The 26,613-nt window shown below is 44.3% G+C and overlaps 1 protein-coding gene across 5 annotated transcripts in view; it reads right to left on the bottom strand.

Moving 5' to 3' along the window:
• MTA1 (metastasis associated 1) overlaps positions 1 to 26,613 on the bottom strand; it is a 428,762-nt gene that overhangs the window by 359,123 nt on the left and 43,026 nt on the right. For all 5 annotated transcript variants that reach the window (XM_033951860.1, XM_033951862.1, XM_033951865.1 and 2 more), the window contains one exon: positions 16,395 to 16,462. In XM_033951860.1, coding sequence (XP_033807751.1) covers positions 16,395 to 16,462 — 68 coding nt within the window. The remainder of the gene's footprint in view (positions 1 to 16,394; positions 16,463 to 26,613) is intronic.

Genomic DNA, 26,613 nt, shown 5'->3' with positions numbered 1-26,613 from the left:
CTTGACCTCGGTTCCAGGAAAGATGATGGAAGCAATGGTAAAGGACACAATCTGCGAACACATAGAAAACAATGGACAACTGAAGGAGAGCCAGCATGGCTTCTGCAAGGGAAGGTTATGCCTCACGAATTTGCTGTACTTCTTTGAGGGAATAAACAGTCAGATGGATAAGGGGGAATCCATAGACATCATTTACCTTGACTTCCAAAAAGCCTTCGACAAGGTACCTCACGAACGGCTACTTAAAAAGCTGTGGAACCACGGGGTGCAAGGGGATATCTACCGATGGATCAAACACTGGTTGGCGGGTAGGAAACAAAGGGTTGGAGTAAAGGGCAAATACTCAGATTGGCAATGGGTCACGAGCGGAGTTCCGCAGGGGTCGGTGCTGGGACCCCTACTGTTCAACATATTTATTAATGATCTGGAGACAGGGACTAAATGTGAGGTTATCAAACTTGCTGATGACACCAAACTCTGCAGCAGGGTTAGAAACACGGAAGACTGTGAAGACCTGCAAAGGGACCTAACGAGACTGGAAGACTGGGCAAAAAAGTAGCAAATGAGTTTTAACGTAGAGAAATGCAAGGTCATGCATGTAGGGAAAAAGAACCCGATGTTCAGCTACAAAATGGGGGGAACACTGCTAGGGATGAGTAACCTGGAAAGGGACCTGGGGGTGATGATCGACACATCACTGAAACCATCGGCGCAATGTGCGACAGCCTCAAAGAAAGCTAACAGAATGCTGGGCATCATCAAAAAGGGTATCACAACTCGGACGAAGAAGTCATCATGCCGCTGTACCGCGCAATGGTGCAACCGCACCTGGAGTACTGTGTTCAATACTGGTCACTGTACCTCAAGAAGGACATGGCGGTACTCGAGGGAGTGCAGAGGAGGGCGACTAAACTGATAAAAGGTATGGAAAATTTTTCATACGCCGACAGGTTAAAAATGCTGGGGCTGTTCTCCCTGGAGAAGAGGAGACTTAGAGGGGACATGATAGAAACCTTCAAAATCCTTAAGGGCATAGAGAAAGTGAATAAGGATAGATTCTTCAAACTGTGGGGAGCCACAAGCACTAGGAGTCACTCGGAGAAATTGAAAGGGGACAGGTTTAGAACAAATGCTAGGAAGTTCTTTTTTACCCAGAGGGTGGTGGACACATGGAACGCGCTTCCGGAGGTTGTGATAGGCCGGAACTCTGTACAAGGGTTCAAGGAGGGTTTGGATAGGTTCCTGGAGGATAAAGGGATAGAGGGGTACAGCTAGAACTTGAGGTAGGTTATAGAAGTGGTCAGAAACCACTTCACAGGGTCACGGACCTGATGGGCTGCCGCGGGAGCGGACCGCTGGGCGAGATGGACCTCGGTCTGACCCAGTGGAGGCAACTTCTTATGTTCTTATAGTCTTTCAACTCAGAGGGAGGGACCAAGATAGTGGCAGCTTAAGGTCAGCATTTTTGGAATCTTACCTGCTGTGTTATACGTTTTTTCTTTGATTGTCTATTATGCTTCATTCCAAATGTAAGGCAATAGTCAGAGCCGTTCCCTCAGTGGTAAAGGTATCTTCCCCCTCGCAGAAGTCAATTTTAAAGTGTCCTGACATGTATAACCTGGACATACGGATGATTCAACTGGACTCTAAACTAAACTAAACTAAACTAAGCCTTAGGTTTATATACTGCATCTTCTCCACACGGTTTACAGAGTTTAAAAAATATGGGAAGAGAGAAGAGAAAGAGTTTACAAAGCATAAAAAGAGGGGATGTAATCAGGAGAAGAGATTATTATATGCTAGAGAAAAGCCAGGTTTTCAGTTGTTTTCGGAATAGTTGGAGGGAGTCCAGGTTCCGCAGCGGGACAGTGAGGTCGTTCCAGAGGCCGGTGATTTTGGAGAGGAGGGATCTACCCAGTTTACCTGCGTGGAGGATGCCATGTAGAGAGGGGAAGGATAGTTTATGTCTGTGGGCAGATCTGGTGGTAGTTGGTGTCGGGGCGAGGAAGGATAGAGGGATTAGGGGCGGAAGGATGCCGTGAATGATCTTGAAAGCCAGGCAGGAGCATTTGAAATGAATTCTGGAAAGTACTGGGAGCCAGTGAAGATTGGTAAGTAGAGGGGAGACGTGGTCATATTTGCGTTTAGCAAAAATCAGCTTAGCCGCAGTGTTCTGGATAAGCTGGAGTCTGCGAAGACTTTTTTTCGTTAGGCCTAAGTAGATGGCGTTACAATAATCGAGTTTGGATAGGATGATGGATTGTACAAGGACGGTGAAATGCTTTTGGTGAAAATAGGATCTAACTTTCCTCAGCATGTGGAGGCTGAAAAAACAAGATTTTGCCAGGGAATTCAGGTGATCGTTGAGGGAAAGGGAGGAGTCGATAGTGATGCCAAGGACCTTGCTTGAGAACTCAAGGTGTAGAGCAGGGCCTGTGGGTAAGGTGAAGAGGGCGGGCAGGTGAGCTAATTTTGGGCCGAGCCAGAGTAATTTTGTTTTTGATTCATTTAATTTCATCTGTACTGAGAGGGACCAGGCGTGAAGTCTCATTATGCATGATGTGATGTTCTCTTGGAGGTTTATAAGGTTTGGATCTGTTTCGAGGAGGATGAGGATATCGTCTGCATATGTGTAAATTGTTTCAAGGGGGGATAGTTTAAGGAGCTTCAGGGAGGTCATATATATGTTGAAGAGAATAGGGGAACCTGAGCAAATCTTCAAAGGAGACCAAACAGATAAACTAACATCCATGGAAATAAGCCTTGAAGACATACGCAGGCAGCTAGAAAAATTAAAAACTGACAAATCGCCGGGCCCGGATGGAATCCACCCAAGGGTTCTGAAAGAAATTAAGGAGGAAATAGCGGAACTACTACAGCAAGTTTGCAATCTATCCCTGAAAACAGGAGTGATCCCAGAGAATTGGAAGATAGCCAATGTTACTCCCATCTTTAAAAAGGGATCAAGAGGTGACCCAGGGAACTACAGACCGGTACGTCTGACCTCGGTTCCGGGGGAACATGCTAGAATGCTTTGGATCAGACAGTGGGCAGGAGATTCATCCTCAAAGGTTACCCTGGCCAAATTGTCTTTTAAAGGTCAATTGCTCTTTGGTCGCGGCTTGATGATCTGGACAGCAGGCCAAGGGCCCCTATGGGGTCAAGTCCGAGGTAATTTTCATTATTTAGATTGACTTCCAAATAAGGTCTTTTGACAGGTGCTACTTGTGGTTAGCTTCGACTGCTACAAGGATATAAGAATTGTTTTCAATAAAAGTGCTCTGGAGATAGGCAGGATAGAAATAAAATGAAATTCACCTACCGACCAAATGCAAAAATAACCGCTAGGATCACCAACCAGGGCTAACTAGTTTATTAGGAAGAATATTACCGTGAACCAACAAACTGGGAAAAGAAAAGAGGAATTGAAGGATATGCACTACCAACTTACAATTTATTTTAACCAACCAGTACGCAGGAAAGTTCCAGGGTCATGTAGTTAACATTGTAGATGATGGCAGATAAAGGCTGAAATACCGAAAATGATAGCACATAAGACCACTGGACAGGACACTGGTGAGATCATGAAGATTCAAGCAAGATCATATTAGTGCCGTGAAACGTTGGCATTCGAACAGACTGCTTGAAAACCCTCACAGTGGTTTCAGTTGCAAAATATCTCGGTCCTCAATTATTTTAAACCTCAACAGCGATCTTCCTACGCTCCTGCCCTGTGCTCAGACCTATATTTTCACTTGTGTATGCTGGACACTACAGACATATTTTCCTATAGCCAGGCCCAGCCTGTACCTTGCTGTCTGTAATCATCTTCAGCCTTTGCAATGCTAACAATGATGTTCTTGTTTCCATTCCCTGCTGGGAAGATATCCCTCCAAGGTTCTGCTGAACTGTTATCAGTGCTGTATGACTTATGCCAGACACCCTAGAAAGCCATAAAACTTTTATAATGAGCAAGGAGCTCTGTTCATGTGGGTGTAACGAGATGAAAGAACTTGGTACCAAACCATGGGTTTCCTGTCTCCCAACCAAGCTATGGGAACCAGACAGTTGGATTGTTGAAAGGTCACCTTTGCCAACTTTTCATCTTACAAGGACACCATCCCGAATATGCACAGAATTATAAAACCACTAATTAGCATCTACAAAGTGATAAAGTGATCTCAGCGCTTGGGAAAGAAAGTTCACCGAGAGTTCTCTGTTTCTGCAAGGCCCCCCCTTTACTGAGGGGGTGTGTGTGGAGGTGAGAGAGGCGTGGACGGAAGGGAGGAGTTAGATTTACATTATTTTTATGTACCAATAGGGAATTACATAACCAGAATTCGGGGATGGACTTTTTTGGAACAAAGGAAGAATTTCTCTGTATAAAAATCACGTGCATTCTAGGTAAAGCCAGAGAGATTTGCTTACTTATGCTGCAGGGAACTGCTAGCCCCCTGCTAAGCATATAAGTGTTAGTTCTGCTCTCCATTGCATATTCTGAACTGACAATATATTTACTACGTTTTTGCTACTGCCATTTTTGTAACCTTTTATACTAACAATAAACAAATATTGTCTGCTTTTGGAACATACAATGCTGTCTCGTAGTCATTCCAATGAGGTAAACTAAGTGGCATTTACTTCTTAGTCCCACTCCCAGGTGTCCTATGAAGGATGCCAGTGAGGTCTCCACTGTATCTTCGGGTGAAGAGAACCCAAGGAATTGGAGCTTGAAGTCAGCCCCTGGCTTCTATCTCACCACCAAACCCTGCCTTCTCCAGGACTCAGCAAGGATTACATCATGAAGGAAAACTCATGGGGGAAACACCATTTCTAGGGGTTAAAATCACTGAATGTGCAGGTGAACGAGAAGATGCTGGAGTACTATCTGAGTTTACTCAGAATGTGAAATCTGTGGTGGTGAGAGAGCATTTGGGCAGCTCTCTCAAGTTTCCAAGTCTTCCAAGGAAATTACAGTTCCTGCGAGTACAGTGGGCAATTTGGCTAAAAAAATGGAAGGTGGTAAAGAAGAATTCACTCTTGAATTGAATTCTGTTAAGGAAAAATTATGTTCTTTCCTGTTAATTTTCTTTCCTTTAGAAGCAGCAGATGAATCCAGAGACCAGTGGGATAGCACACATCAACCAGCAGGTGGAGATAAACTGATTAACAGGTGATCCTATAGGTTGGCATTCCTCCTGTATATCCAGTATCGCTCCTTGCCCAAGCATCCGGAACTAGGAAATACTGAGCATGTAAAAAACTTTTTTCCAGCAACAAATTGCAAAGGGTAAAATACAGAATACAACTACCAACAATAACCCAACCGAAACACAGAAACCGACAGACCATCTGCAGAAAGGGTGGGGTTCTGGATTCATCTGATGCTTCTAAAGGAAAGAAAATTAACTAAACTAAACTAAACCTTAAGTTTATATACCGCATCATCTCCATGAGAATGGAGCTCGACACGGTTTACAAGAACTTAAAATAGTGGGTAGAGAAGAAGAAAAAGGATTACATGAACTTATGTGTAGAAGGGGGGAGAGAAAGGGGGGAAGGATAGAGCTACAATTTGCTGAAAAGCCAGGTTTTCAGTTGTTTGCGGAATAACTGAAGGGAGCTCAGGTTCCGCAGCGGGGTGGTGAGGTCGTTCCAAAGACCTGTGATTTTGAAGAGAAGGGATTTTCCCAGTTTGCCTGAATAGTGGATGCCGCGTGGAGAGGGGAAGGCTAGTTTAAGCCTTTGGGCAGTTCTGGAGGAGTCGGGACTGGAGGAGTTGAAAGACAGTGGGATAAGAGGAGGCAGGATTCCGTGAATGATCTTGAAAGCCAGGCAGGAACATTTGAAATGGATTCTGGAGATTATTGGGAGCCAATGAAGTTTGGCAAGGAGTAATAGGTAAGAACATAATTTTTCCTTCCTTAGCACAGCAGCAGATGAATCCAGAGACCAGTGGGATGTAGCACAGCAAACTTCAAACTGGGTGGGAAGCTAACGCCACCTCCGCAATAACCTAAGCACCAAATTCAGCATCCGCACGGGCTGCCACATCCAACCTGTAATGCTTAGAAAAAGTATTCTTAGAAGACCAAGTAGCCGCACGACAAATCGCTTCCAAGGAAAGACCCCTGGACTCCGCCCAAGACGTAGCCATCGCTCGGGTCGAATGGGCATGAAGCTGTTCCGGCAACCGCTTCCCTGCCACCAAGTAAGCGGAAGCAATCGTCTCTTTGACCCAATGAGGGATGAAAGCCTTGGATGCAGCCATACCTTTGTTGTATCCCGCAAATACCACAAAGAGGTGGTCTGAATGATGAAAGTCGTTAGTAACCTGTAAATAAAGAAGAATTCTGCGCACATCAAGGAAGCGCAATGAAGAGAAGCGCTTACCCCAATCCTCCTACCGAAAAGCCGGAAGGAATAGATACTGGTTCACATGAAAAGAAGACACCACCTTAGGAAGAAACGATGGCATCATCCGAACAGACACCCCAGCATCTGAAATGTGCAAAAAAAGATCTCTGCATGACAATGCTTGCAACTCTGAAACTCTTCGGGCAGACGCTATAGCTACCAAAAACACCTCTTTCAATGTGACATCCTTCAGAGTAGCAGTAGCTAACGGTTCAAACGGGGCCTTCTGCAACCCCCCCCCCCCCCCCCCCCCCCAAGGACAATCTTAAGACTCCACTCTGGACAGATCTTCTTAACAGGAGGCCAAATATGGTGAACCCCTTTCAGGAATCGAACTACATCAGGTTGAGACGCCAGCGTCAAATGAGATACCCGGCCCCTGTAACAAGCAATGGCCACCATCTGAACCTTAAGGGAATTATAGGCCAACCCTTTGGCGACGCCGACCTGCAAAAAGGAAAGAATATCAGAAAGTGAAGCCTTGAAGGGCGAAAGACCCTGAGTAGTACACCAAGACTCGAAAACCCGCCAGACTCTAGCATATGATGTAGAGGTAGAACTCTTTTTGGCTTGAAGAAGAGTCAAAATAACCTGTTCTGAATATCCCCTACGCCTCAGCCGCGACCTTTCAAGAGCCAGGCCGTAAGACCAAAGTGGGACGGATTTTCCATGGAGATCGGACCCCGAGTCAGTAAGTCCGGAGTCACCGGAAATGTCAACCGATCGCCCGTCGACAGCCGGATCAGGTCCACATACCATGGACGACGCGGCTAATCCAGAGCTACCAGGATCACCCTGCCCAGAAAGTGAGATATACGATGCAACACCCGACCTATCATCGGCCAAGGAAGAAACACATAAAGAAGACAACTCTGAGGCCATGGAAGAGCCAACGCGTATACCCCCTCTGACTCCCGCTCCCTGCATCTGCTGAAGAACCAAGGAAGATTTGCATTTTGAGACAAGGCCATGAGATCCATCTCCAGAAGACCCCACTTCTGAACTAGCAGGTTGAATGCCTGAGCGGACAGTTCCCATTCTCCAAGATCTAGAAAATTTCTGTTTACGAAGTCTGCCTGAACATTTGCCTGACCCGCAATGTGCGCTGCCGAGAGAAGAGGAATATGAACTTCCGCCCATTGAAACAGGACTATCGCCTCGCCGGCTAATTGAGGATTTCGTGTATCCCCCTGCTAGTTAATATATGCCACCGCCATGATACTGTCTGAAAAGACCCTCGTCAGATGGTCCTGAATCATGGACTGAAACGCTTGAAGCGCAAGCCTGATCGCCCTCAACTCTAGCATATTGATCGACCATTGCGCCTCCTCCTGAGATCAAATTCCCTGCGCTGAGGATTGAAGGCACTGAGCTCCCCATCCCAGAAGACTGGCATCCATCGTAACTATGACCCAGTCTGGTGTCACAAGTGGCATGCCTCTGAACAGATTGACCTCGCTGAGGGAAGCTTGAGAATTCCACAGAAGACGCCGATTGTAGTCCTGAGACACCGGGGACCACCGTGATAGAAGAGACTTCTACAACGGTCTCATGTGGAAGCGAGCCCATGGTACCACCTCCAGAGCCGCTACCCATCGATCCCAGAACTTGCACATAATCCCAAACCCTTAGTCTGGGTGACCGGAGAAGTAGGCGAACCTGAGACTGCATCTTCTCTCCCCAGTCTTTGGGTAGAAACACCTTCCCCAGACAAGTGTAGAACTGCACTCCCAGATGCTCCAACGATTGGGATGGGGTCAGAGAGCTCTTCGGAAAGTTGATTACCCACCCCAAAGACTAAAGGAGAGATATTACCCTCTGGGTAACCGACAAACTCTTCTGCCTGGAAGACACACGGATCAACCAGTCATCCAAGTAAGGATGTACCCGAATCCCTTCTTTGCGCAGAAACGCCGCCACTACTACCATCACCTTTGAAAAAGTGCGTGGAGCCGTGGCGAGATCAAAAGGCATCACCCAAAACTGATAATGCTGACCTAGGATCGCAAACCGAAATCGCTGATTTGGAGGCCATATTGGAATATGTAGGTAAGCCTGTTTGAGATCGAGGGACTTAAGGAACTCCCCTGGTTGAACTGCTGCAATGACTGATCGCATCGTCTCCATACGGAAATATCTGACCTTGAGAAATTTGTTAACCCACTTGAGATCCAGCACTGGTCTTACCTACCCACCCCTCTTGGGCACAACGAAGTAAATGGAATACCTGCCGAGGCCCACTTCTGCTGGGGGAACCAGAACAACAGCCCCCAGATCCAGAAGCACTTGAAGAGTGAGCTGTACCGAGTCTCTCTTGGCTGCCCCATTGCAAGGGGACACCAAGAAAGAATCGGCGACGGGAGAGGAAAATTCTAATTTGTAACCTTCTCGAATAATGTCCAATACCCACTGATCTGACGTTATCTTGGCCCACTCCACCTAAAAGGAAGACAGCCATCCTCCTAAAGAAATGGCGGAGGGAGCCGAGACCCCGTCATTGTTGATTGCGAATTGCTGGAGCACGGGCTGGCTGAACTGTTGGGGGTTTTGCAGCATGAAAGGAATTCTTTTGTGGAAATCTAGGTCTAGAATTATAGAAAGAACCATAAGACGGCTGAAATGACGGCTTTCTCAGCCTATATCTCTTAACATCCTGGAAGCGAGGTCTGGTAGACAAGGTTTTCAAAGGAGGTTTAGGCCTACCTTCTGACAACCGCTGCATTTTGGTATCACCAAAATCTTTCACTAGTTTATCCAAATCCTCACCAAATAACAGACAACTTTTAAAAGGGAATTTCACGAGTCTAAGCTTGGACGCCACATCCGCCGCCCAATTACAGAGCCACAAAGATCTGCGAGAAACTACTGAAAGAGACATTTGTTTTGCAGAAGCACGAATAATATCATATAAGGCATCTGCCAAATACGCCAAACCCGATTCCACATCTGTCAATTCGGATGGAACAGAATTCCCGGACTCCATCATTTTATCCGCCATCAGTTGAGACCATTGCAGACATGCCCGCGCCGCATAGGAACTGCACACCACCGCTTGCAAGGTAACCACCACAACTTCAAAGGACATCTTCAGTGAAGATTCAATCTTCCTATCCTGGACATCCTTTAGCGCAATACCCCCAACTGGCAAGGTAGTCTTCTTGGTGACCGCAGCCACCAACGCGTCCACCTTAGGCAGCTTAAACTCTTCCAGTTCATTCTGAACTATAGAGTACAACTGCCACATGGCTTTCGTCACCCGGAGACCTGCATCCGGCGTGTCCCACTGTGTCATAATAAGCTCCTGCATGGCCTCATGAACCAGAAAAGATCTAGGTGGCTTGCGCGTTCCCGCCATAAGAGGGTTTGCTGACCCAGATACCAGCGGATCCTCCTGAGAGATGTTCAATCCTTGTAAAGCTTTAGAAATTAACGAGGAAAGTTCTTTCCTGTGAAAAAGACGCGGAGTGCTGTAGGATCATCCAAGTCCCTACCCAGCGTCTCCTCTGTGTCCAATTCCGTCACCTCACCCTCTTTCAAAGACTCGGGAAGAGCCAGAGACAAGGGGGAAACTGAGGCAGGGTCCCCCTCATCCGCTCATTCAAAAGTACACATATTGAGATCTTTAAGTTTACCCCATATGCCTTAAGATGAAGGCCAAGGACCATTTTAGTAGCCTTCCTGTGAACTGACTTCATCCTGTTTATATCTTTTTAAAGGTGTGGTCTCCAGAATTGCACACAATATTCTAAATGAGGTCTTACCAGTCTTATACAGTGGCATCAATACCTACTTTTTCCTACTGGCCATTCCTATGCCCCCTAGAATCATTCTAGCTTTCACCGTCACCTTTACAATCTGTTTGGCCACCTTAAGATCATCATATACTATCACATCCAAGTCTAGCTCCTCTTTCGTGTACAACGTTCTTTACCCCCTAAACGGTACTGTTCTCTCAGGTTTTTGCAGCCCAAATGTATGACCTTGCATTTCTTAGCATTAAATCTTAGCTGACAAATTTCAGATCATTCGTCAAGCTTTCCTAAGTCTTTCTTCATACTATTCACACCACCATGAGGATCTAACTCTTTTGCAGATTTTGGTATCATCTGTAAAGAGGCAAATCTTACCAGACAGCCCTTCAGCAATATCATTTACAGAAATGTTAAAAAGAACAGGCCCAAGAACTGAACTTTGAGGCACACTTCTGGTAATATCCCTTTCCTCAGAGCGACATCCATTGACCACTACCCTCTATCACCTTTCACCCAACCAGTTCCTGACCCAGTCTGTCACTTTGGGGCCCAAACCAAGGGTACACATATTATTTATTAAGACACCTGTGTGGAACAATGTTGAAGGCTTTCCTAAAATCTAAATACAGGCAGTCCCTGGGTTAAGAATGAGTTCTGTTTTTTTAAACTGTTCTTAATTTGAATTTACAGTGGAACCTCGGTTTGCGAGTAACCCGGTTTGCGAGAGTTCTGCAAGACGAGCAAAACACTCAGCAAACTTTTGACTAGCAAACCGAGCACTGCCCCGATCAACGAGCACTCACTAGGGTGGCCCAGGGGTGGGTGGGTACCTGTCTGTGGGCTGCAGCCCTTGAAGCATGGTGGTTTCCTTTCCCCGGGGTCCCCGTGCGGCTCTCCTCCCTCTTCAGCGATGCCTTTGCCGTTAACCAGCGCCTCCTGGCTTCCGATTCAAGCCAGCCATCCTCCAGACACATGAGCTGGATCTCTGCACTCCCCCGTCAAGCCGGCGTCACTCCAACAACACGCGCACCACGTACAAGCACGCAGGATCTGTTTCCTTCATACCTATATGAGAAAATTCCCACCCAGGATATTGTATCTCTTACCAGACTTATAAATTCTGCCTTACTATCAGGTCTATTTTCTGCAGAGATGGGTCACATTGCTCTGACCCCACTACTGAAAAAAGCTGATCTAGACCCATGTTCATTGTCTAGTTATTGACCTATAGCAAATATTCCTCTCCTGACCAAAATGTTAGTGTCTATAAAAACTACTCAGTATTCATCATAAGAGAGATTTTCCATTCTTCTACCCTGCCAATATGGTTACACACCCAACTTCATTACCGAATCTCTATTGGTCTCACTTATTGCATAGGTTCAGCAACTACATTCACGTAATAAGTTCAAAATCCTATTACAATTTGATCCATCTACACAGCCTTTGACGTTGTTCACCACAATATCTTGATCTAACAACTTTCTGAGATAGGCACTGATTCTACAGTCTTAGACTGGTTCTCAATATTTTTACGATCTCACTCATATACTGTTAATATGAATGGCACCATGTCATCTTCTTGGAAGCTTTTATGCAGAGTCCCGCAGGGTTCACCTCTGTCTCCTATTCTTTTTAACATCTATATGTCTACTTTAAAACTTCTCCATCTATCTCCCTTTGAAACATTATATACATTTGCAGATGACATCTTTGTCCTTCTTGAGATAAATTAGATTCTCACAAACCGCTGATAATATAATAGCATGTATAATGAAACTTCAATCTTGGGCCCTTATTGTACAAATGAAGCTGAATGAGTTCAAAACAAAACTACTTTCGCTTGGCTCAAAACTAGATCAACTACTTTTGTCCATTTCATTGCCTTCTGGATCTTCACTGCAGATTGAATTCTCAAGTAAAATTTTGGGTGTCATTATAGACTCGACACTTTCATTTAATGACCATCTTAATTCTCTGGTAAAAAAAATGTTTATTTAGTCTCCATATGCTGAGGAAAGTGAGATCCTGTTTCCACCAACAACATTTTGCTGTCCTTGTACAATCAATCATTCTTTCAAGGTTGGATTATTGTAATTCAGTCTGTTTAAGTCTAACCAAGAAAAGTCTTCAAAGACTTCAACAGATCCAGAATACTGTGGCTAGGTTGATCTTTGCAAAAAGCAAATTTGATCAAGTTTCCCCGCTTTTGTTAAAACTTCACTGGCTCCCAGTAATCTCTAGGGTTTACTTTAAATGTGCCTACCTAACATTTAAGATCTGGCATGGTACTCTTCCTCCTTTAATTCCTCTATTTTGGAATTCTGCGAGACCTGATACTACCAGATCTGTCCAAAAGCTTAAATTATCTTTCCCCTCGTTAAAAGGCATTATCTATATTGGAAAATTAGGGAAATCGCATTACTTTAAAATCACTAAGCTTTAGAACAATTTTCCTGTCCAGCTGCATAACTTTGGCTCTTTCCAATTATTTCAAAAACATGGCTATTTTAAAAAATGTAAATTCCATTGCCCTCTATATAATCACTAATTTTTATTATATTTTCCTTTTTTTAAAACTCTTGTAAATCGTGCCGAGCTCTATCTCTATAGAGAAGATGAAGTATATAAGCTTAAGGTTTAGTTTAGTTTGGTTAGGGGCAAAGATGACTTTAGGCGCGCCGCTATGCGTAATTCTCCATCAAACTTGGCCTACATTACTGCCATCTAAGTTTTGCAGTAGCTGTGATTCTGTTAACGGCACCTACACATGACTGACACACAGCGTTTTTGTGGGCACCAGCCAATGCAGGCACTATTTACAGAATTTGGGACAAAGTGTTTTTCTTGTGCACTTGTATCAGCAAAAATTAATTAGAAGGAATATCAAAAGGAGCTAACAGTTCACAATGATTGAGGGTGCTCAAACCATTACATTTATCCATACTTGGACAAAGTGAAGGCATTTGCTCAATACTGGAGGTGCTAAAGCATCCACTCAATCCACAGAGCTAGCTCTTGTGGTTGAGGCCTCAGGCCAAGACAAACGGTAAATCTGCAGCACAGACATATAGATAGGAGATCTTATACTGTGAAAAATAAGGCTTAATTTTTTAGAGCAGAAATTGATATATTCTTTAAATATTGTAGAACCGAAATGTTTAAATTTAGAATTGGAATGGGCTATTCTGCTATGAGTTTTTTGGGGGGTTCTCCAGTCTTTCAGTTTTGACATATCAGCTTTAAGGAGAATGCTTGTTTCCCGATGCGGTTCCTTGTTAATAGATGACATCACTCCTCAGCTAGTTCCGTAGCGGGCTATTTAAGATGTGAATAACACGCCACCACTATCTTTTGATGATGGCTGTGGTCAAAAATAGGAGCTGTAAGCAGGAAGGTGAGTTAAAAAAAAAAAAAAGTTTAGAGAAACCACATTGATTAGTTTTTGTACTTCTCCAAGTAGGTTGATTTAGAACCTAAAGTTGTAATTTATGTTTTAGGGAATATCGCCATGAGAAAGCCTCATTAGGCGAAACATGTTGGCCTGATATCCCTGCATTGCGACCACTAAGCTAAGTACTTATTAATTATTACTGATTTAAAGTATTAACTAAAATAAAAATGAAATAGTGTATAATATAAAAGGAGTCCGTTGAGGAGAGGATGCATAAAGCCACAGACTATGAAAGTTATTGAGTCCCTGGTGGTATTGCTGAGGACTGTTAATTAATGAGTTTGAGAAATATATGAGACACTGTTTAAGAGTTTGAACAGTTGCCTAACAGTATTTGTGAGTTATAGATTTCTCAAAACAAGTTAGGCTTATTGAAACGCGAGTGCTTCAGTAAAGTGAAAAATAAGACTGCATAACATGCAGTTGATATGAGACCTCATATATAAGTGACCAGTAATATGTACCAGCACATTCAGAAATATAGATCAGCAGGTTAGCAAGTAACTGACTCGAGGATCCACACCAGGAAAATGATAAAAGGGAGAGAGACTCCAGACTTAATGTGAGCAACCTTTTTATCACTAATATTAGCTCAGGAAATGTTACCAATTCAAATTTAATACAATTCTACTGTAGTAGCAGAAATGACACTTAGAAAATTGCCCTTATTTTCCACCACAGTTCGGACAGAAGGCAAATATGCTTTTAAAATTCATTCTGACCAAAATCACCCTTATTTTCCACCACAGTTCAGACAAAGCAAATATGCTTTTAAAATTCATTCTGTCCAAAATTGCCCTTTTTTTCCACCACAGTTCAGATAGAAAGCAAATCTGCTTTTAAAATTCATTATGACCAAAATCACCATTCTTGCCAATTTCTCAACCACTGCCCCCCCAACCCATAGCCAACTTAGAACTCAACTCAATCAACTACCCCATCCAAACCACCATAAAACTACTAGGAATAACTATAGACAGATGCTGTACCATGCAACCACAAATAAATAAAATAATACAGAAATCCTTCGCTATCATGAGAAATCTGAGACTAATCCGGAAATTCTTTGAAAGAACACAATTCCAGCTTATAGTACAATCCCTAATCCTAGGACTGCTGGACTACTGCAACATCCTCTTCCTTCCATGCCCTGCTACTATGACCAAACAACTACAAACAATCCAAAATACAGCTTTGAGACTCATCTACTCATTGAGAAAACATGACCATATCACAGAAGCTTACATCAACTCACATTGGCTACCAATCCAAGAAAGAAAACAATTTAAATTCTACTGCATGTTATTTACAACCCTAAACGGAGACAGCCCGTCCTACCTGAACAACTGCCTCATCCAAGCATCCACAACCAGACACAAAAAAAACGCATTCCCCATTCATACCCCCTCCGATCAAAGAAGTAAAACGATCAAAACTACATGACGGCCTCCTGGCCACTCAGGCCACAAGACTGGACAACCAGATTTTCAACCTTCTGATGACCACCCCAGACTACAAGACATTCAGAAAAGAAATAAAAACTATACTTTTCAAGAAATTCCTGAAACAGCCCTAACTTCACGTACTCTTAACAACGCTAAAATTGACAAAGGATCTACTCTTTACTACCATAGCAATGACAATTGTGCTCCCATTGAAACTCCCTTTTATAAATCTTTTGTAAGCCACCTTAATCTTAACAACCAGAGAAATATCAAAAGATCTACTCTTTACCACTCTAGTAAATCAATTGTTCTCCCATTGTAACCCCAGTTTATAAATCTTTTGTAAGCCGCCCTGAACCGCAAGGTAATGGCGGAATAGAAATCCCTAGTGTAATGTAATTATTATAAAGGGTTACACTCAAGCAGCATAATTAGATACAGAAAAACATCAGCTGACAGAAATGGCAAGAGGAATCACAGAATGCCCCTTCAGAAAGTACTGGAAATAAACTTGGGGGAAGAGCAGTAATATCAGCCATAGAAGAAAGACAGCAAGCTGTGCAAACACTGAAATTAGCTGGCTGAGAAAACAGAAGGAAGAGTTCCCACCTGCGGAGCTTGAAATGTACCGTATTATACTCGAATATAAACCAGGATTTTTTTGGCCCAAAAAATGGGGGTCCCGGTTTATATTCAAGCCAATACACCCCCTTCCGAAATTATTGTAGGCCGCCGCTACCACAATGCTCTGCACCCTGCCGCCTTCCCTGTCCTAACCTCATAACTCTACCGCCGATCCCAGGTGGAGATGCAGTGGGCAGGAGCAAACTTTCCAAGTTCCTGCCCCGCTGTTAACAGGCTTCCGTGAGTGTCTTCAGCCGCGCTGAGAAGCACGAGCAGACGCGCGATTTGGCGCTGCTGCTCAATGCAGAGCAGCTTCCTTAATGGCTCCTGTGAATTCTTGCAAGACAGAGCTCAGGGAGCTCAGTATAATGCTCTCTATCTCCACCTGCTGGTAGATGGCCATAACCCACAAATCTCTGGATTTATCTAATGCTGACAACAAGGAAAAACCAGTTACTATATACCAGCTTTAAATTACAAAATATTACTGGAAATATCCTGCATTATAAATCATTTTTCATAAAATATTTATTAGAAGAAAATCAATTTAAATAGGCTTTAAGACACTAGATCACCTGTAAGCAAAAATCTGTACACTAGTAGCAAAGCAGAGGATTAATGGATGGAAATACAAAACTAGCTGAAGTGCTAAAGTTATTAGCACTAAACTTTTTAAGAAATGGAGCAAGGGAATTTTGTTACCTTATTGAGTTCTTCTATTCTTCTAATCAAGTATGGGTTACTTGATGAATTCTCAAAGTAAACATAATCTGTGAGAAAAGAACAGGCAAATTATGAGATCAAAGAAAAGCATTCATATAAACCTATTCATCCAGGTTCAGAGACATAAAAAAACTTTTTTCAAGACATATTGGTCATATTCCAGAACCATGAGCAGACTTCAAAACTAAATCCCTTTAGAAAGTGTTTATGTTCTTGAATTTTTTAAAAACTACTACAAACTTTTTAAGATCATTTTAGGTAAAAACAATACTTGCCTATACTACCAAATAACAGCAAGTCTATCAGAGACATCACTACACTATTGTAAAAATTCCATCCAATGGTGTCAACACTGAATGCACTTTGAATATCCCTCCAAGCAGGTGCAGGAGTTCCTATGCCCCTGAGATGTGCCTCAATTCTGTAAACAAACCAATGAGCTCAAATACAGAATACATAAGGAAAAAGAGATTATGTACTTACCCTGGTAAACTCTTTTCCAGTAGATAAGTGAAACATTCTAGACAGATGGGTTATTTCCCCATAGCTACATGTTGAGGAAGGAATCCACTCTGGATTTTTCACTCTGCCTCTGCTGTACTTCACTGGGTTCTCTAGCTCCATCTACAGTTAGTACCAAGCACTGAGAGCCACCCAATACACATGAAGTAGAGGAACCTGTATCAACAGGCTTAAATAAACTGTTCTGTTCAAGAATTAACTCAACAATAATGTTAACCACCAACCAAGGTAGAAAAGAAATCCCCCAAAAGCTAGGGTAGGCTTGCAGTGCTGACCTTTAAGTCCAAGGATCCAAAAGCTGAGTCCTGTCTTGCCGCCACATCCACTCTGTAGAACTTGGCAAATGTGTGAAGAGAAGACCACATTGCCACCCTGCAAATCCGCCTTACTCTCCAGTGTGCGCAGTCAAGAGAGACAGGCACATGCGACAAAAGACATCGCTGAAGCAGCTTTGATGCCTAAAGCTGTGTCAAAGAGTTTCCTGAGGACCATATCCTTTAACACAGTGGTTTCGAATTCGCAGCCTGGGGATCACATGCTGTCCGCCAGGTATAATTTTGAGGACCTCAGTATGTTTATCATAATCACAAAAGTAAAATAAAACAGTTTCTTGATAATGTCTCTTTAGCTATAAATTACAATATTATTATTAAGACTTAGCCAAAAGGAAAGATTTATAAACTATAAAGAGTTTTACCTCACGCAAAATTACAATTTCTTTAATAAGACTTTTTTTTCTGAGGCCCTATAAATCCAAACTGTGGCCCTGCAAAGGATTTGAGTTTGAGACCTCTGCTTTAACACTGCTTTAACTGTGTTACCGACAGGTCTGTCTGGGGTTTTTGTTTTTTAATGGCACAGATATTTTTCCTTGTGTATTACACAAGCAAAATATCTACCCATTAAAAAAATTTTTTTTGAAAACCCACTGCTACCGACAGTGTTCCCCCAGAAAAAGGCAGGAGGGATGCCCACTCCCTCCTTCCGGCAAATACCTTCCCCCACCCCCAGCAAGAAGAATGCCCACTCCCTCCTGCCATCAGCCTCCCCCTGCCTTTCTGTTGGGAGCAGGAGGGGTGCCTCCTGCTCCTCTGGCTCCTAGTACGCACTACTAGCCTGAGGCCCCGCCCCACTAGTGCAATATGTGATACATGGGGAGGGGCCTAAGGCACCTGAGCCAATCAATGACTTCCTTAGGTAGGAGCCTAAGGAAGTCCCTGATTGGCCAAATATCTGTACCTTTAAAAAAATGGAAAAAAAAAAAAAAAAAGCCCTGACAGCAGGCTGATTCTCCTGACATTATTGTCAGAGGGCTCTGCCCCAACTCAATCACTCACTGAGCAATTAAGTCGAGAGTTTGTATGCAAATGATTTGCACCTCCTTGCAAATCATTTGCATGAAAAAAAAAAAAGATAGTGAATCAATCTCTGTTTTAAAATCGGCCAACAGCTTTTGAATCACTATCTTTAGTGAATCTGGGTCTAAAAGTGCTAAATTTGCGCAATCCTGGCAAGAATCCACATAAGGAGAGCCCAAGGACTTCATCTTAGCAGGTTTCTAGGCAAAATTTGCAGTTTTGAAGAAGCAGGGAGCTTTAGGAAAAAAATATATATATATCTTGCTAAAAATTCAAGATGGCCACCGTCAAAACATTTGCGCCAAAATCGCAAACTTTTGAATTTTTCAGGAAGGGAACATGTGGAAACAGTCAAAACCCTACTTTTCCAACCATCCCTGATTCGTTTCACAGGCTGACAGCCTGTACTCATTGTGAGCTGTCAGAAGATCTGTGCTGCAGCCTGCCTCAGCTCTCATACAGTAGCTGGATGAGAAATTTCAATGCCACAATGCTAGGAATGCATCTGCAAATCTGATCTTTAGGCTGCCAGTCAGACTCCTATGCCTGACTATACCTCCACCCCTGCAGACTAACAGATATGCACTGGTATGGATGGAGGCAAGAAGATGCAGCTGGCAGCCTGCGAAACACCGCCGTGTCTCCTAAGGGCACCCAACAGCCTGTGCTTGACTCCTGTTTAACAGTAGGTGAACACAACCACAACATTTGTATTTGTATCTGTGGTTTTGTTTTCCCCTGGTTTGTTCTCTCTCTTTCTAACAGTAGGTGAGACCACGTCAGAGATAGCCCTGAGCTCCAGAGAAACAGTGCAGGCTGGCTAACAGGTACCTAGAGGACTCAGCCTGTCAGCTACATATTAAAGTCTGTGTATTCTCAAGCAGGCAGAACTTCGAAAATTGCTCCAAGCACCAGAATTCCTGAAAAAGAGGTAAAATTACACCAAATAATATAATAAATTGGATAGAGTAGGACAAACACTCCTGCAGGCATGCATGCAGAAGGCAGTGAAGTACAGCAGAGGCAGAGTGAAAAATCTGGAGTGGATTCCTTCTGCAGCATACGGCTATGTGGAAATAACCCATCTATCTACAATGCCTCACCTATTGCACTGGAAATGCAGTTAGTGAACGGCAGCCTCCAGAACTGCTGTTCCAGGTAAAGAATTCTGCTCTAAAGGACAAGCAATTCACCACAGCAAAGCACAGTTACTTACCATAATAAGTGTTATCCAGGGACAGCAGGCAGCTATTCTCACATATGGGTGACATTATCAGCGGAGCCCGGATGCGGAAGCTCGCAAGCAGACTTGCTTGAAGAAACTAGAAGTTTTGAGTCAACAGCACCGCATATGCGTGACTGCCTTCCCGCCCAGTGCACAGGGCGCGTTTCCTCAGTTCAGATAGCTGAAGACCATGGTTCCTTAGAGCTGCTGCTACCACTACCAGGCACTTGGTGAACACTCTGGGAGATAAAGCCAGGCCGAAAGGCAGCACTCTGTATTGATAATGCAAATTCCCCACCCGAAATCTGAGATATTGACGGGAGGCCGGATGAATGGGAATATGAGTGTAGGCCTCCTTGAAATCCAGAGAGCATAATCAGTTTTTCTGCTCAAGAAGGGGATAAAGGGATGCCAGGGACAACATTCAAAATTTTTCTTTGACCAAAAATTTGTTGAGAGCCCTGAGATCCAGAATGGGCCGCAGATTGCCCGTCTTCTTCGGAACAAGGAACTAACGGGAGTAAAACCCCCTGTTCTGCTGTTCCAAAGGAAGTGGTTCGATGGCATGGAGACGAAGCAGAGCTTGAGCTTCCTGAAGAAGAAGGGCGGTCTGGGAAGGATTGGAAGGATACTCTCTTGGAGGAAGCTCTTTTGGAACCTGAGTGAAATGAAGAGAGTATCCTTCCCTGATGATGGTCAGCACCCAGAGGTCAGATGTAATTGTCATCCATCGGTGGTAAAAATGATGGAGATGACCTCCTATAAGGGGAAGAGGAGTCAGAGACAGAACGATGGAGGTTATGCTCTGTTGTAAACAGTCAAAAAGGCTGTGAAGCCTTAGGTGCAATAGAAGGTTGAGATTTTTGTTGCTTCTGAGGCTGCTGTTTCTTAGGAGGGGGGCGAGTATAAGGAGCTGCCCTTGGAGCAAAACGCCTCTGGTAAATGAGAGGAGGACATGTAGACTTGGAAGGAATTGGCTTGGACTTAGGTCTGACAAAAGAAGCAAAAGATTTTTCATGTTCAGACAACTTGGTGGCTGCCTCGATAGATTCATCAAAGAGGTCATTACCTGCACAAGGAATATTAGCCAAGCGTTATGAGGAACTCAAAATAAGTAATAAAATGAAAATAATAATTAAGGACTTTAGAGGACATCATAGAATTTTGATAGATGCGACATCCAAATTTGTCCATAGTTTTCCCTTCCCTTCCAGGAGGAACGGTGGCATAAACCTTGGAAGGATGGGACCTCTTTAAGGATGACTCCATAAGCAGGGATTGATGAGATAACTGTGAGTTGTCAAACCCTTTGCAATGGAGTGTTTGATACCTAGAGTCCAATTTGCCTGGAACAGCTGGAATGGTATAAGGGGTCTCCAGGCATCTGGCAAAAGTCTGAGACAAAAGCTTGTGAAGAGGAAGCTTAAGTGACTCCGCTGTAGGTTGAGGTAGGTGCATGACTTCGAGATACTCCTTAGAGTATTTGGAACCGGCATCTAATTGAAGTCAACAGCCATCTGATGAAAAAAAGATGAAAGAGATAGCTGATCCGCCAATGCTTTGCCTCGAGAAGGACTCGAGGTTGTTGAGGCAGCCTGGGTCGAAGATGAAGCTTCGGCAGGAAAAAAGGAATCAAAAGAATATGGAGACTTGGACGAAGCAATCGAAACCGCTGCATCCTCGAGGTGTGGAAGTGGAGACCTCGATCGAGGAGTTGGCGGTCTAGTCGACGTAGGAGTAGATCGAGGCTTAGTTGAAGAGGGATGTTCTTTAGAAGAAGAACTGTGCCTGGAAGTATGCCTCGATGAAGGCCTCGATCGTCGGTGAGAACAGTGCTTGGAAGCAGATCTCGAAAATCGAGGAGACTTCGCCTCGGAGACATATGCAGCCGATGCCACCAAAGAATGGATAGGACTGGAGGCTGTAGATCGAAGCTCCAGAGACTTGGTGGAGGAATCTCGATGCACTCCCAAAGACTCTGTACCTTGTATAGAGTGTGAGGATTTCTTCCAAGGCACTTGCAAAGATTCTGCTCCTTGCTTTACGTGCTTAGATGCCAGACCAGACACGCGCAGAGACTCTGCTCCCTGCAAAGAGTGTGCAAGCTCAGGAAGGAGGGAAAGGAAGAGGCAAAGGAAGTTGCTCGACCTCGTGGGAGTCTTCAGAATGCCCAGGCTGGATGAGAAGAAGAAGTTTCGGTCCCATATTAGTAAGGAACTGAATGAATTGCTTCTCCAACATGGTCTGGAAAGAAGCCGGCAAGTATGGATCCGTGTCTGAAACCGAACCACCTGCTTTGGCTGGAGGTTCCACCAAGGCAGTGTAAATGTGCTTCGACTTGGAAGTCTTAAGCACCTTAAGCACCACTGCTGGAACTTTCTGTTAAGCTATCTGACCTGAGGATACAGGGGAAGATACATCAGACGTCATCGAGGAGAGAGTCGTTGCAAACGATGAAAGTCTGATGAGGATCGATATGGAAGCAGTAGAAGCAGGAGGAGTCTTGGTCGAAGATGAGGCCAAGGTCGCCTTCGAAGTCGAGGGAATGGAGGAAGAATCCATCCTGAAGAGCTTCTCCACCAAAAGAAGACGATGACGTTTAAGGGCTCGAGGTTGAAGAGTAGTACAGCGCTCGCACGACTTTGGTTGATGATCCGGCCCAAGGCACTTGAGGCACCAACGGTGTGGGTCCGTGAGGGAAATCTCACGCTGGCACTGGCTACACTTCTTGAAGCCCGTTGCTGGCCAGGACATAGGAGGAAAAACAGCCGCCGCAAAATCAAAGCCCCTGGGCTGTGACCGAGCGGCCTGCCCCGGCAGCTAAACGGAAGAAAATAAAATTATTTTTTTTTAAAGAAAGAAAAAGAAAAACAAACAAACAGCGATACGTGAAGAAAAAACACACATACCGTGGTGTAGAGAAGGCACGAAGTAACAAAGTTAAACGCAGAGAGTCAAAGACGGACTTCTCAGCTCTGTGGAAAACTGAGAACTGAGGAGACGCGCCCTGCGCTGGGTGGGAAGGCACTCACGCTTGCGCGGTGCAGTCGACTCAAAACTTCTAGTTTCTTCAAGCAAGTTTGCTTGCGAGCTTCCGCATCTGGGTTCCGCTGATGACGTTACCCATATGTGAGAATAGGCTGCCTGCTTGTCCTGGGATAAAACATACTTCCTAGTTAAGTCATAGAATCATGAAAATGAGGCCAAGTGTGACTGAAGCTAGGCTCTAATTTTTGGAAAAAAAAAAAGAACCTGGGGAATATTTTCCCACAATGTCTGTTGTACTGAGATTCTGCATCCAAACAGTAAGTAATATGATATGTAAGTGTAAACCAGGGATCTCAAAGTCCCTCATCGAGGGCCGCAATCAAGTCAGTTTTCAGGATTTCCCCAATGGATATGCATTGGAAGCAGTGCAGGCCCTTAGATCTCATGCATATTCATTGGGGAAATCCTGAAAACCCTGCGGCCCTCGAGGAGGGATTTTGAGACCCCTGGTGGAAACAGAAGTCTCCACCACAGCTCTGCATCACAGACAGGCAATAATAAAAAGTTATATCTGACATTATAAGCCTCAATATGTCCCAACAGTCAAACTAGTCTGGGTATACGCAAAGAATACGGAATCTGTGTTCACGGCTGAACCGCAGGGAGCGGGACCACAGAAGACAAAGAACATAAGAATTGCCACTGCTGGGTCAGACCAGTGGTCCATTGTGCCCAGCAGTCCGCTCCCGCGGCGGCCCCCAGGTCAAAGACCAGAGCCCTAACTGATATCAACCCTACCTGCGTACATTCCAGTTCAGCAGGAACTTGTCCAACCTTATCTTGAATCCCTGGGGGGTGTTTTCCCCTATAGCAACCTCCGGAAGAGCGTTCCAGTTTTCCACCACTCTCTGAGTGAAGAAGAACTTGCTTACGTTTATACAGAATCTATCCCCTTTTAACTTTAGAGAGTGCCCTCTCGTTCTTTCTACTTGGAGAGGGTGAACAACCTGTCTTTATCTACAAAGTCTATTCCCTTCAGTATCCTGAATGTTTCAATCACATCCCCTCTCAGTCTCCTCTTTTCAAGGGAGAAGAGACCCAGTTTCTCTAATCTCTTGCTATACAGCAACTCCTCCAGCCCCTTAACCATTTTAGCTGCTCTTCTCTGGACCTTTCGAGTAGTACTATGTCCTTCATTTACGGCGACCAGTGCTGGACGCAGTATTCCAGGTGAGGGCATACCATGGCCTGGTACAGAGGCATGATAACCTTCTCCAATCTGTTCATGATCCCCTTCTTAATCATTCCTAGCATTCTGTTCGCCTTCTTCGCCGCCGCCACACATTGCGTGGATGGCTTCATCGACTTGTCAACCAGTACTCCCAAGTCTCTTTCCTGGGGGGGATCTCTCCAAGCACCGCCATGGACATCCTGTATTCATTTATAAGATTTTTGTTACAAACATTCATCATCTTACACTTATCCACGTTAAACCTCATTTGCCATGTTGTAGCCCATTTCTCGAGCATGTTTATGTCCTATTTCATTTCTTCGCAATCCTTCTGCTTCTTCACTACTCTGATTAGCTTCGTATCATCTGTAAATTTAACCACCTCTGTAAATTTAACCACCTCGCTCATTGTACCAATTTCCGGGTCATTTATAAATATTTTGAAGAACACGGGTCCAAGCACCAAACCCTGCGGCACTCAGCTCGTGACGCTTTCCCAGTCCGAGTATTGTCCATTTACCCCCACTCTGTTTCCTATCTTCCAACCAGTCTTTAATACACATGAGTATGTCACCCTCGATTCCATGGCTCGCAATTTTTCATAGTAGTCGTTCATGTGGGACCTTGTTGAATGCCTTCTGAAAATCCAGATATGCAATGTCGACCGGCTCGCCCTTGTCTATCTGCCTGTTTACTCCCACAAAGAAGTGCAACAAGCTCGTCAAGCAAAATCTCCCCTTGCTGAAGCCATGCTGGCTGGTCCTCAGACAGTGTCCGTCAAGGTGATCAATGATGCAGTCCTTTATCATCGCCTCTACAATCTTTCCCAGTACCAAGGTCAGACTCACCGGTCTGTAGTTTCCCAGATCTCCTCTAGAACCTTTCTTGAAGATCGGTGTAACATTCGCCACTTTCAAGTCTTCTGGAATCCTTCCCGATTTGATCGACAGATTGGCTATCAGTTGAAGCAGTTCAACTATAGTCCCTTTCGGTTCCTTGATTACCCTCGAATGGATGCCATCCGGTCCCAGGGATTTATCATTTTAAAACTGCATACCTCTTCTAGACTGACCGTCAACCCTGTCAATTTCCTGTCCTCGTTTCCCGTGTATAGCCTGTCAGCTTCCGGTATGTTGTGTATATCCTCTTCAGTAAATACAGATGCAAAAAAATGTGTTCAGTTTGTCGGCAATGGCTTTGTCCTCCTTTAGCACTCCCTTTATTCCATGGACATCCAACGGCCCCCACCGCTTCCTTCGCGGGTCATTTCCCCTTAATATATCGAAAGAATGGCTTGAAGTTTTTTGCCTTTTTGGCTATTTTTTTCCCCCCCTCATACTCTCTTTTGGCCCCTCTTACCGTTTTATGGCACCTTCTTTGAGCTGTTTGTGCTATTTCCAGTTTTCATCCATTTTTGACCTTTTCCATTCCTTAAACAAAATCTTCTTGTCTCTGATCGCTTCCTTCACCGCTACAGTGAGCCACGCCAGTTCCTTGCTCTTTTTTCTCTTGGATCCCTTGTTGATACGTGGTATATATAATTTTGTGCCTCGGTGACCGTGTCCTTAAAAAGGGACCATGCTTGCTCTAGTGTTTTTATAGTGCTTATCCTCTTCTTAATCTTCTTCCCCACCATGAGTCTCATCCCTTCGTAATCCCCTTTTCAGAAGTTCAGTGCCATGGCCGTCATTCTGGATTGATGTTTCGCCCCTGTGTCCAGGTCAAAGCGGATCATATTGCAATCACTGATTCCCAGCGTCCCCTCTACTTCTACATTTTGCGCCGGTCCTCATAGTCCATTTAGAATTAAGTTCCGAATTGCATTTCCTCTCGTATTTTCCTTGACAAGTTGTTCCAGGAAGCAGTCGCCCACAGCATCCAGGAACTTGGTCTCCCTACCGCAGCCGGAGGTGCCTAGGTTCCATTCTATCCCCAGATAATTGAAATCACCCATGATAACTGCGTTGCCTCCCTTGCAGTTGTGTTTAATCTCGTCCGTCAAAGGTAAATAGGGATGGAGGAGTAAGGAAAAATTATGTTCTTACCTGTTAATTTTCTTTCCTTTAGACGCAGCAGATGAATCCAGAGACCAATGGGATAGCACACATCTACCAGCAGGCGGAGATAAAGAAATTGATTAACAGGAGGTCCTATTGGCTGGTACTCCTCCTGTATCTCCAGTATAGCTCCTTGCCCAAGCATCCGTAACCATCAATAGGCATAGCATGTAAAAAACTTCTTTCCCATAACAAATCTCAAAAGGCAATAATACAGAATACATCCATCAATAATAACAATAACTTCGAAAGTTGGAAAAGAAAAAAAACCCTGACAGACAATATCCAGAAAGGGTGGGGCTCTGGATTCATCTGCTGCGTCTAAAGGAAAGAAAATTAACAGGTAAGAACATAATTTTTCCTTCCTTAGCAACAGCAGCAGATGAATCCAGAGACCAATGGGATGTAGCAAAGCAATCCTCAATCTGGGTGGGAAGCAAATGCCGCCTCCGTAACAACCGAAGCACTAAACGCATCTACCGCATGTGCCCCCACATCCAACCAGTAATGCTGAGAGAAAGCACTCTCGGAAGACCAAGTAGCCGCGAGACAAAACTTCTCCAAAGAAAAAACCTCTGGACCGAGTCCAAGAAGTAGCCATCACTCTGGTGGAATAGTCATGAAGTTCTTTCGCCAACCTGCCATCAAGCAAGCGTAAAGAATGTCCTTCTGGACCCATCGAGCGATGGAGGCTTTGGACGCCGCCATATGTTTGAAGCGTCCCGTGAAGAATACAAAAAGGTGATCTAAACAACTAAAAGTTGTTAGAAACCTAGCTCATGGAGAACGCTACGCACTTTCAAAAAATGCAGTGAAT

The sequence above is a fragment of the Geotrypetes seraphini genome, chromosome 7, assembly GCF_902459505.1.
Source record: "Geotrypetes seraphini chromosome 7, aGeoSer1.1, whole genome shotgun sequence".
In the NCBI taxonomy this organism is placed as follows: Eukaryota; Metazoa; Chordata; class Amphibia; order Gymnophiona; family Dermophiidae; genus Geotrypetes; species Geotrypetes seraphini.
The sequence above is the reverse complement of the archived record's forward strand: the minus strand, read 5'-3'. Positions and strand labels throughout refer to the sequence as shown.